Source organism: Caretta caretta, chromosome 16 (genome assembly GCF_965140235.1).
Source record: "Caretta caretta isolate rCarCar2 chromosome 16, rCarCar1.hap1, whole genome shotgun sequence".
Classification (NCBI taxonomy): Eukaryota; Metazoa; Chordata; order Testudines; family Cheloniidae; genus Caretta; species Caretta caretta.
In genome coordinates, this window is record NC_134221.1 from 12,215,377 (window position 1) to 12,228,046 (window position 12,670).

Here is a 12,670-nt window from a genome sequence, read left to right on the forward strand (position 1 = left end):
GTGTGGCTCTGTCTGAGATCCAGCCACCTTCATGGTTCCAAGGGGTCAATTTCCCTCCGGATGCTGTTTTTTCTTTGTTTGTGCTTGTTTCTCTAGGGAGTTCGGACAGGAAAGTGATGGATGGATGTGTGAAGTCATGAGTTTGGGGAGGGGAATTCTCAGCCTAACAGGGTGGTTATTGTTTCCAGGTAGCCCAGAGAAGGCGAAAACTCAGTTCACAGAGCTGGACAGTTTGACTTAAAGCACAAGCTGCCTGGCTGCTTGTCCCTTTGTCACACATTTCCCCAAGTGAAGTACAAATACTGCACTGTTTCATGATCCAGAACAGTTCAAAGAGCAGAGGCGGGCTAAGCAAAAGGGAGGAAAATGGGAATCCAGTAACAGAAGGTTTGCCATTACACCCAGGGAGGCTTTGGTGAACCTTTCTACATGTGGATTTGTATGCTGTCAGTCAAAGGGTGTGTCTACACTTTGAGCTTGAGGCGTCCTTTCCAGGTTAGGGAAATGTCTCGATCCAAGCTAGGAGCCATACAGCTCGCTGAATGTAGCAGCGTGGGCAGTGGTTTTGCTGTTCCCATTTGATGCACAGTGACTGTTCTAGAGAGCAGATTCGGTATACTTTAAACTGTGTCTTATGGGCATGCACTATGGTTATTTGGTCTCGGGTCTGTTCAGCATAACTGAGTTTGCCAAACACAGTAGAAGTTTTTGCATTATTTTATATTGTCAGTGTTTGCTGTAATAATTTGGCTGTCTTTCCTATACATCTTCTGCTATTACACTGCCTCTCTTTGTGAGTCTCTCTCTCTCTCTCCCCTGCTGTCACACTGTAGTTGCTTTGCTAACATATTGGCCCCTGTTATTACATTTGGCTCTCAGTTTGCATCTCAATTAAGCAAATTGGCTCCTATTTTCTCTATTTCCACTTTGGCCTGGTGTCTGAATTCCTTTCACCATAACATATACACCACAAAGCAATGTTAGAATTATTTATGCTGCAGTAGTGCCTAGAGGCCCAGTCAAGATCAGGGCTCCATTGTGGACATGGCACACGTTGGTGTGGTCTCTCGATCTATCTTTTTATTCCTACCTGCCACCCCTCTGCCTGTTGTATGTCAGTGTCACAGAACTTACTCTTGGACTAGGATAGGGATGGGGGTGGGGGAAGAGTTCCACTGAGATCAGCTTCAGTGCTATCTAGGGATTTTCCACTGTGCACAAATGATGCTTTTCTGTTATACCCCTGAAGAATAAGCACATCTCTTTTTAGTCTTGAGCATGATTTCCAGGACGATAACTGTCACGTGCATGCTTTTGTGTAGGTTCTCCGCTAACCGTGTTCAGCCTCCTCATATGTTTGAACATCTGTAGATGCATGGAGCTGGATTCATCCCCCGGCACCTGGCTTTCTCATGCATATACACGCCTTGAAAGGTTCCCGTGTACACTTGGACCTGAGAGGTTTCATCAAAACATACTTAAGCACAAATGACTGGCCATCTGACCACACATGTACAACTGGTCATGCTACATGCCCCTACCCATTTCATATATACATGAATACCTGGTCATGTTCATAGCAGTTCTCTAAGCAGCAGGTAACTATAATAAAATGCCTAAAACACCTATCATTAATGAGAAGCTAACCCATGGCACTTTATTAAATACGTCCAATTCCAAGTTGCCTTTATGCATCTGTTTGGGCTCATATTGTGCATCTTATAGCTTTGATGACTTGACTTCAACAGCGACATGACCATGGATGTGAATAACAGGGAGTGGTATGCAAAGAGTTCAAATTGTATCATGTAGGGGACGATGGGAGAGCTTGACTCTTCAGAAGGAAGAGCCATGATGTGAATAAATTCAGATTTCAGGGTCTGTCCCAGCAAGATTACCATAGTCATTAAGGTCTGAAAATGAAGCCGTTCCTGACCTCTGGCCTGTCTTTCTCCTCTGGCTCTCATTTTGGGCTTAATGTTGGCTAGATAGAAATAAAAATAACATAAATGCACTGCCCAATACATGATGAGAAATTAAATAAATTGGCGGGAGGGGGGAGAACAAAACTAAAAAGTGGCTCCATTGAGCCTGGGAATCAGCTGAAACACCCATCTAAGCAAGACCTGTGGCTAAAGGAAGAACTCTTCTAATGGGCTTCAAGAGTTCTGAAGCTAGGGTTGCTGTTGCTTTACTTTTGGGTGAGCCTTCTACCCTACATGCAGTAGGATGAATCCTGCAGCAAGGAGCCCTATAACGGGAGATGAACCTTGACTCCAAGACGAATGTTAGAAACAGTCTAACAAGCCCAAGCTTTAAACCCTTGGGAACCACAGCCATGCTGTACATACCCACCTTCCTAAGCATTCATCTGGTTGTTGAGTGCCAGCATCCCAAGGGTTAAGAGCCAGAGGAGAATTAAATATGGCTATGGACAGAGAAATCAACACACACACCCCACACACACACAAGCAGGGCTCCCTCCACCCATCTCCTCTTCTGTTTCAGAGTAGCAGCCGTGTTAGTCTGTATTCGCAAAAAGAAAAGGAGTACTTGTGGCACCTGAGAGACTAAAAATAAATAAATAGGTTAGTCTCTCAGGTGCCACAAGTACTCCTTTTCTTTCTCCTCTTCTGTGTTACTGAAGCTACTCAGGGTGAAAGGCAGGGAGGGTGGATCCAATGGATCAGACAGGTGAAGGGTAGGAGAAGTGTAGCTGCTTCGTTTTTTGGAGAAAGCCCAAGAGCTCAGCCCCCTGAGCATGCAAAATGTGCACTGGGGAGGTGGGAGAGGTCAGGCTGCACAGTGGAAGCTGGGATCACACCCAACCCCCAGTAGACAACTCCCTGTTAGCAGCACAAGGGGGACACCTGCTGTTCACTTTTGCTGTGTAACTCTCTCTCTCGGTCCCCCAGGGTGCCAGAGGTCCTGATGGACCAGTGGGGGAGCCAGGGTCAAGAGGTGTTAAGGTAAGTTCTAACAGGAGTGCTAGTTCTGACGGGTCTGCTCTTGAGCATGCTATGAGGCTCCCCTTTAGGCCCTGGGAAAATCAGGATGTCTCCCACCACCACCACCTCCTCGCTGCCTCTCGCCCTTCATGGTGTATCCTCAAGTCAATTTAAATAGCTCTAGCTCCATCAGCATCAAGCACTGAGTCCAGCCAGTGCCAGTTAGCCCAGCCAGCATTCCTCTGTGCAGAGCAGAGAGGAGCGCCCCACACTGGTGGCAGAGCCCAGCTGCCAAGAGCCAACACTCGCTCACATCAAGGCACCTTAAAAGCAACCAGCATGATTTTGTATGGCACCAGCTGTCCCCCAGCACACAACCACCTAGCTTCTTCCCTGCATCAGGTTCCTAGCACATGGCTCTGCTCAGTGGGAGACCAGTGGAAATGTCTATTCCCTGGTCTCCCAAAAGCCTTTCCATTTGGGGAGGAAGGGTGGGGATCCGAGGGAAGAATGCTGTCTAAATTCATCCAGAAGTTATTCATTTGGTAGAAATACAGTCTCAGAGATAATAAAGGTTCCAGCTGTTTGGTTAAAGTGAAGGGGGGCTGTAAGGTAGCTCAGGGCTTGTTTACACACAAAGTTGTGCCACTTTACACCAGTTGCAGCCCCGCACGGGCACAGCTGTTGCAGTATATAGGTGCTTATACCAGGATAGCTTATTCCCATATGGGAAAGGAAATAAGCTATATCAGCATAAAACACATTTAAACCAGTATAACTGAGCCTACGCTATAGGGGTTATGCTAATTTAACTATATTGGTAAAAAAAAAAAAAATCACACCCTCTAACTGAAATAGTTACACCAATACAAAACTTGTAGGTAGATCTGGCCTTACCATCACCACACCCTTAAGGATTCTGACTGCACATTTCTACTGCCCACACACACACACACACAGAGTAAGTCAAAGATATGTGGTGTTTGCTGTCTTTACAAAGTGTGTCTCCCTGCAGTGTGGTATGACTCAGAGCAGAGACATTCATGGAACAGAAATCCCCCCTGCCTCCTGGTGCGAAGGGGGTCTAGCAAATGGCCTCCTGGAATAGACCTGCCCCTCATTAAGTCTGATTAAGAGAGTATCCAAGCCAGATGCTGACAAAGAACCTTCTTTTGAGGCAAGGCTGCTGAGAAAGAGAGGGATAGGGTGGTAGAGCAGCTCCCAATATGGGTGTTTCCTTTTGGAATATGGATGGCAGCCTAGCAAGAAGGCTAGTCCAACCGATGAGCATTGAAATAGTGGCAGACTTTTCAGTTCTCTGTCATGCCTTCTTTTCTCCCAATTGTTCTTCTGCCTTATAAGACTTCTCCTGCATCCATGTCCTCTCAGCCCCTAGCTCCTCAGAGGCTCCCTTCTCAGGCAGAGCAGCAGTTAGAAAAGGAAATAATGCTTATGCTGCTGGCTCTTACCTGAGCGGGTGTGTTGTACTATTGAGGCTCTTCCACACCTGAATGCTGAGCACACAGCAGGAAGCCCCTTTGGAGTCCAAGTGCCACCCGGCCTACCGATCAATGTGTGGCTAATGCCCTGCCCCTTCTCCACCCACAATGACCTAGAGTTGGATGGAGAAACTTCCCCCTTTTGAACCTGATAAGTGGGGAGTCCTGAGTCACTGGGATTTCTAAGAGCAAGAAAGAGAAAAATTGGATTATGCTCCAAGCTCCTCAGCAGATGGGACTATTCCCCCATGGGAGGGGGACTTTAGGACACTAGCTAGCCCCTTTAAATGCTGGTGGGGAACCAGAAGCAAATGATTGACCCTTCCCTGGGGGATTCCAAGAGCAAGAAGGCTGGGGCATCAGGAGGAGCTAGCCAGTCAAGAGTCTCCACTGCACAGCTCATGCCAATGCCAACATGTCTTTGTCTTTTTCATTAACAGGGCCTTCAGGGGGAGCCAGGCAAACCAGGGCCCGATGGGCAGCAGGTACGTCCACTGTGAGAGCTGGTGCTGGATGCCAAGCTGGCACTGTGCCAAACGCTACATGTATGTATACTCACGCGTGCGTGGCTCCCAGTAAAATACAGCTTTGATCGACTTCCCTGGCCAAAGCAACCAGGGCATTTCAGCACGTTCCCAACCTAATTACTGTAACCTTCTGTTTACAGGGGAAGATGGGAGAGACTGGGGAGACAGGACCACGTGGCTTCCCAGTAAGTGCCAACTACCTTCTATTCCCTTTTATAGCCTACATTTTAATTAAGGTTTTACATTTTTTGATTCCTGCTCCAGAAGGAGAAACCTGGACAATGTCTCACAGTTCAGCCTCAGGGCCACCTCTGTGTTCCTTTTATAAAGTGTTTACGAGGTGAATCTGACATGCTGGGAGGTGTGAAAGGTGATGATGGGACAGAGCTGACCTTGGTGCTTTTTCTTATCCTAGGGTATCCAAGGACCTTCTGGACCCCAAGGAGGCAAAGGCACTCCAGGCGACCCGGCAAGTGTCTTCTCATTCCCTCTTCATCCATCTGTCCCTTTCTCTTTCCCCTCATTTCCTCCTCAGTCTTGCTTCCCCCCTACACATACACTCCTTCATTCCCATCCCTGCCTCTCCTGCTGAATCCAGCTTGATCAGGGAGGCAGCGTTAAAGGAGGGCCCAGGAAGGTTGGAAGAAGGGCAAGATCAGACCCTACAGAGGCAGAAGGGAGGCACTTAATGAGATTCAGTAGCAAGAAGGTAGAACAGAGACTGGAGTTGACTCTGGCAGGGAGGGTGGACAGAGGGGCAAGTCTGGATTTTGGGAGAGCAAGAGGGCCTGGATCAGATTAAAGATGGGAAAGTTAGAAAAGAGACTGGACCTGATTCTGACAGAGAATTGAAGGAGAAACCAAGGGAGATTCTGGCAGGGAAGGTGGAAGAAAGAGGTCAGAATGGAAGTTTGGAAGAGGCACTGGAAAGGAAAAATGTTTTTTGCGGTCAAGGCATTGCACTGGGACTCAGGAGACCTGGGTTCAATTCTTCACTCCATCACAGACTCCCTGGGTGAACTTGGGCAGCACCTCAGCTCCTGTGTTGGTAAAACTTCCTTTTTGCCACCCTTTCTCTGTCTAGGCTATTTGCATCCGATGAAGTGAGCTGTAGCTCACGAAAGCTCATGCTCAAATAAATTGGTTAGTCTCTAAGGTGCCACAAGTACTCCTTTTCTTTTTGCTATTTAGACTGTAAGCTCTTCAAGGTCGGAGTGACTAGGTATAGCACGTAACACAATAGGGCCCTCACCTAGGGGGCAGTAGATGCTACTGTAATGATAGTAATTAGGCTAGATGCTTGCAAGGATGGGTGGAGGAGCTAACTGTCTTAGGACTGTAAGAGGTTCCACGTTAGGCTGTTCAGGAAGGCCATGGTTAGACACTCCTGAGCCTGTTAGAGGATGATCCCAGACTGGTCTGTGTCTGGGAGGATGGACTGGATCTGGTTATGTTACTGGGAGGGGTGGAGGGAGTCAATTGAGAACCATGAGAAAATGGCAGAAAGAGAATCCAGTTCTGACTCCATCTAGGATGGAAGGGTTGAAGTAGGGGTCAGGTCAGATGGATGGAATAGAAGAGGGCTGTGATTGGCGAGGGTTAGACTGTGGTGACTGAAGGAGGGATGTGCTGCAGGCTCTGAGAGTGTAGGAATGGGGGTAGGCTCGGGCTGTGTCAAGGCAGACTAGAGAAGGGAATTATTCAGACATGCTAAGGTTGCCAACTATTATCAAAAAGAAAAGGAGGACTTGTGGCACCTTAGAGACTAACAAATTTATTTGAGCATAAGCTTGCGTGAGCTACAGCTCACTTCATCAGATGCATTCAATGGAAAATACAGTGGGGAGATTTATATACGTAGAGAACATGAAACAACGGGTGTTACCATACACACTGTAACGAGAGTGATCAGGTAAGGTGAGCTACTACCAGCAGGAGAGCAGGGGCGGGGGGGAAATCTTTTGTAGTGATAATCAAGGTGGGCCATTTCCAGCAGTTGACAAGAATGTCTGAGGAACAGTGGGGGGTGGAGGAGGGTGGGAATAAACATGGGGAAATAGTTTTACTTTGTGTAATGACCCATCCACTCCCAGTCTCTATTCAAGCCTAAGTTAATTGTATCCAGTTTGCAAATTAATTCCAATTCAGCAGTCTCTCGTTGGAGTCTATTTTTGAAGTTTTTTTGTTGAAGAATTGCAACTTTTAGGTCTGTAATCGAGTGACCAGAGAGATTGAAGTGTTCTCCGACGTGTTTTTGAATGTTATAATTCTTGACCTCTGATTTGTGTCCATTTATTCTTTTACGTAGAGACTGTCCAGTTTGACCAATGTACGTGACTGAGGGGCATTGCTGGCATATGATGGCATATATCACATTGGTAGATGTGCAGGTGAATAAGCCTCTGATAGTGTGGCTGGTGTGATTAGGCCCTATGATGGTGTCCCCTGAATAGATATGTGAACACAGTTGGCAACCAGCTTTGTTGCAAGGATAGGTTCCTGGGTTAGAGGTTCTGTTGTGTGGTGTGTGGTTGCTGGTGAGTATTTGCTTCAGGTTGGGGGTCTGTCTGTAAGCAAGGACTGGCCTGTCTCCCAAGATCTGTGAGAGTGTTGGGTCGTCCTTCAGGATAGGTTGTCGATCCTTGATGATGTGTTGGAGAGGTTTTAGTTGGGGGCTGAAGGTGATGGCTAGTGGCGTTCTGTTATTTTCTTTGTTGGGCCTGTCCTGTAGTAGGTGACTTCTGGGTACTCTTCTGGCTCTGTCAATCTGTTTCTTCACTTCACCAGGTGGGTATTGTAGTTGTAAGAATGCTTGATAGAGATCTTGTAGGTGTTTGTCTCTGTCTGAGGGGTTGGAGCAAATGCTGTAGACAATGGATCGTGAGGTGTGGTCTGGATGAAAGCTGGAGGCATGCAGGTAGGAATAGCGGTCAGTAGGTTTCCAGTATAGGGTGGTGTTTATGTGACCATCACTTATTAGCACTGTAATGTCCAGGAAGTGGATCTCTTGTGTGGACTGGTCCAGGCTGAGGTTGATGGTGGGATGGAAATTGTTGAAATCATGGTGGAATTCCTCAAGGGTTTCTTTTCCATGGGTCCAGATGATGAAGATATCATCAATATAGCACAAGTAGAGTAGGGGCATTAGGGGACGAGAGCTGAGGAAGAGTTCTTCTAAGTCAGCCATAAAAATGTTGGCATACTGTGGGGCCATGCAGGTATGCATAGCAGTGCCGCTGCTTTGAAGGTATACATTGTCCCCAAATGTGAAATAGTTATGGGTGAGGACAAAGTCACAAAGTTCAGCCACCAGGTTTGCTGTGACATTATCGGGGATAGTGTTCCTGATGGCTTGTAGTCCATCTTTGTGTGAAATGTTGGTGTAGAGGGCTTCTACATCCATAGTGGCCAGGATGGTGTTTTCAGGAAGATCACTGATGGATTGTAGTTTCCTCAGGAAGTCAGTGGTGTCTCGAAGATAGCTGGGAGTGCTGGTAACGTAGGGCCTGAGGAGGGAGTCTACATAGCCAGACAATCCTGTTGTCAGGGTGCCAATGTCTGAGATAATGGGACGTCCAGGATTTCCAGGTTTATGTATCTTGGGTAGTAGATAGCATATCCCAGGTCGGGGTTCCAGGGGTGTGTCTGTGCGGATTTGTTCTTGTGCTTTTTCAGGGAGTTTCTTGAGTAAATGCTGTAGTTTCTTTTGGTAACCCTCAGTGGGATCAGAGGGTAATGGCTTGTAGAAAGTGGTGTTGGAGAGCTGCCTAGCAGCCTCTTGTTCATATTCCGACCTATTCATGATAATGACAGCACCTCCTTTGTCAGCCTTTTTGATTATGACGTCAGAGTTGTTTCTGAGGCTGTGGATGGCATTGTGTTCTGCACAGCTGAGGTTATGGGGCAAGTGATGCTGCTTTTCCACAATTTCAGCCCGTGCACATCGGCGGAAGCACTCTATGTAGAAGTCCAGTCTGTTGTAAATTTGTTAGTCTCTAAGGTGCCACAAGTACTCCTTTTCTTTTTGCGAATACAGACTAACACGGCTGCTACTCTGAAACCAACTATTATCAGTTCAGCTTCAACACAGCAGCTCCCACCCAGACACAGGGAAAGTTTCTGATCCTTTGCTTGCTGCTGTTCAAGCACTTTGAGCTGCCCATTTCTGGTCTTTTGACCTCCTCTCCCATGCCTGTGTAGTGTCCATGTGATGTGGGAGGGCACTAGGGAGCGGATTGTTCTTCAGAATTGACAATGTTGCACGAAAGAGCCCTGTGTGTCTGTCTTGCAGGGACCCCAGGGATCACAGGGGCCAGCTGGACCTTTAGGAGAAATGGGACATAAGGTAGAGTATGATCTTTGCTTTTGTCTCTACAATACACCTCTCTTCTGCCCCATTCCCCCCCCCCCTCGCTCACCTAGAACTGCACAGCTGAGCGAGGGGCAGTCTGGCTTGGTCTGCCTTCAGTAACTCTTGAGGGAAAAGGACAATGAAGGTTTCTGTGTCTTGAGAGTTTTAATGTCAGCATTAAGAGTGCAAGAGAAAAGTTACAAATACAGGCCCCATCGTCAGTCCAGACAGAACCATATTGGGCTGAACCAGACTCTGACCTGGTTACAGGTGATGCAATTCAACACATCCACACACCACCATTTAGGGTTTGTCAACCTTCCCATATCGTCCACCCAACAGATCCCAGAGCATTCTGGGAAAATCTGGGCAGCTAACCCACAGAGCGTCACCTTGGCACCAGTACTTAGGTATTTTTCCCCAGGATGCAATGCGTTTTGGCCTGCCCTCCCACCCAGAGACCTGGGAGGCAGGAGGTTGGCTAACCCTGTTACACAGATGGGCAGTCCCACCTACACAGCAGAAGGAGCATTTTTAAATCTGGCTGCAGTTTGAGAATTGTCACAACCCCATTCATGCTTTAGGAACCAGGCCCAGATCCTCAAAGGCATTTATGCATCTAACTCCCCCTGAAATAAGTAGAAGTTAGGAACCTAACTCCCTTTGAGCATCTGGGCCCATATGTTAACTCTGTTGTGTATAGAATCATCCGTGTTACAAACTCAATAAAAATCTGTAGTGAAGAAGCCCCCAAGTCTCTTTCCCTTCCCACCCCCAGTTGCTGCTGTCTCTGCCTGGCAATCATATTATTCAGCCCAGTCTTGATATGTTCTGATTGTCAGACGCAGTCTCACCACTGTCCAAGTGAGTGGGTGGAAGAAATGCCTTTGCTTTAGAACGACATACTTTTTGCATCATTGTTACCATTAGACAAAAGTGACACTTTGCAACAAAATGAAAGGAATGGTTACTGATATTTTGTGCCCATGTTTAGGAGCACAGGAGGGCAGAAGCTTACTCAATAGAGTTTCCTCTAACCCTCCGAGCACCTGGAGACTCTCCTTCAATTCTTACCATCACAGCCGATCACCGCAGACTAGGTCACCCACTTCTAGCTCCTCGCCGTGTGTCTGTGATTGTAATATACTCAAGATGTTCACTTGGTCTCAAAAGTAGCAGCTGAGGTACCTTTTAATACAACCCACTGCAAAATGTATGAGTCATGAGATTTTCCAGTCTCCTGCCTGCTAGACTGGATGGAGTGAGCTCTCAGCGTGGTAAACCACACTAGGGATCTGGAAAGTTGCTAGGCCGCTACTGAGCTGCCCTAGGCCTTGCTTGTTCTGAAAGCACAGAGCTCCATATGATAGGATCTTGGAGGAGATAGAACCTTTCTCTTACACCGGAACCACTGGAAAAACCCAGGCAGTATTTCTGCTTTCACTGGCACTTGCTTTTTCTCATTGCATGACTTGCCCAATTGTTCCGAAACCTAACATGCACCCACTCACCGCTACCTCCAGTTCGGAAAGCTGGAAACTGGAAACCTCCGAGAGCTCCTGCAATTACAAGATCTTGTTTCCTTTATTCCTAGCTGCAGAGAAGAGAGGGATTGTGGTCTGGAAAGCTAATACAATAAATAAATAAAAACCCCTTCAAAACTGGCAAGACCAGCTTTGCTGTGTCACCTTTGGTCTTATTTAACGGAGTCCCACTGCCTGCCCTAGCAGGAAATCGATGCAAAAAATACAACAATTAAAGTTACTCTTTCCCCTAATCCCAGGTACCAGTGGGTGCTTTGTGCAGTTGACCAGCCTAACACCTAGAGTAAGGGGCTAGACACATCCTGAAAGGGTCATGGGGAGAGAGCACAAGGAGGAGAGGTCTCTCACAGACCCCACTCTACATTACTCTTCATCGCTTTCCAGTGAAACAGTTTAATCTTTCAAGGCTCATTGGGAGAAGCTGGTTCAATTGTACCCTCACGCTCCAACAAGGGGCCTATTATCCTGGCCCCCAGCTCCTTTGTTTCATCTAATACAGTTTTTAAAATGTACAGTTTAATGATCGCAGTGAAGTTCCGATCCAGATCCAACCTTTATGCAAGGTCTGGGGTGTTCAGCCCATCACAGAGCCAGAGAAAAGGGGGTGGATGCAAAGGTCCGATCTGAATTTATGCAAAGTTATTCAAGGGAGTTTGGACCTAGGATTCCAGCTCAGCCCACCTCTAGTACACAGCTGCTGTTTTTAATTCCCTTTCCTCCACGAGCTAGCTGCCCATGGATGTCCTCATTATACAGATGTGCATGGCACTTTATGGACAAATAGGAGATCCGATCCCTGCCCCACAGACTTTAGGCCTTTTCCACATGTACAAGTTATGCCATTTGTATTGTTAAACTGGTACAACACCTCCCCTCCCCAGTGTGGATGCAGTTGCCCCATGTGCTCATACTGGTATAGCTATTCCTGTAGGGGAATAAGCTCCACCTGTATAAGGTACCTCAATACTCATATAATTGCATCCACATTAGGAGTTTACCATAACTGAAATAGTTACACTAGTACAAAAACTGGGCACAGACCAGGCCTTAGAATCTGAGTTAAAGACAAAACCAAGTGATAGATAAGGGGTCAGAGAAGGGAAGGTATTATGTGGTTGAAGTTATTTGTGACCCATTGTGTTAATGTCTTTTATTTAATCCTTTTATGCTGATTTTAAGTATTTTGTGCTCTTTCTTTCCTTCCTTTTTTTTTCTTTTAACTAGTGTGGGGTAGAGATCTGCACTGGGGACCCAAAGTCTGGAGGAGTTAGAGCAAGGGAGTTAGAGCGAGGCTGCCTGGCAAACAGGCTCGGAGAGTTCGTTGCAGGAAAGGGAAGGGAAAGAAAGGTGTGAAAGAAAACAAAGGCCCTTGTGGGAGTGGGACACAGAGGTGTACTTGGCCTTTTCTTTTGCTTTGTGTACCCTGAGCTAGCTCCAGGAAGGTAATTACTCTGCGACCAGGACTCCTCTATCCCCAAAGTGCTCTGCTAAAGGAATTCGCTCTTTGATCTTGCTCTGTACGGAGTAACAATGGCCTTTTTTCCCCCGCCCCCCAGGGACCTCCTGGCTCAATGGGACAACCTGGCCTTCCAGGTGAACCTGGCATGAAGGTAAGAAAAACACTTAATGCAAGTTCTCTGTCAGAGCGGAGAGATAATAGAAACTTTTGTTCCTACCAAGAGTCTGCTGTTACACCGGAGTCCCAGAGGACCCCGGCAGTGCCCTTGAATAAGGTATCCTGTGAAGAGGCCTGGGAGCAGTCTGCCTAGTTACAGTGGGCAAGGTCAGACTGCTAAAGATA

General features: G+C 47.1%; 1 protein-coding gene across 6 annotated transcripts in view; it reads left to right on the forward strand.

Moving 5' to 3' along the window:
- The window catches only part of COL27A1 (collagen type XXVII alpha 1 chain), a 239,406-nt gene that overhangs the window by 163,405 nt on the left and 63,331 nt on the right, over nt 1–12,670 (forward strand). For all 6 annotated transcript variants that reach the window (XM_075120654.1, XM_048823074.2, XM_048823076.2 and 3 more), the window contains 6 exons: nt 2,916–2,969; nt 4,888–4,932; nt 5,115–5,159; nt 5,390–5,443; nt 9,266–9,319; nt 12,426–12,479. In XM_075120654.1, coding sequence (XP_074976755.1) covers nt 2,916–2,969; nt 4,888–4,932; nt 5,115–5,159; nt 5,390–5,443; nt 9,266–9,319; nt 12,426–12,479 — 306 coding nt within the window. The remainder of the gene's footprint in view (nt 1–2,915; nt 2,970–4,887; nt 4,933–5,114; nt 5,160–5,389; nt 5,444–9,265; nt 9,320–12,425; nt 12,480–12,670) is intronic.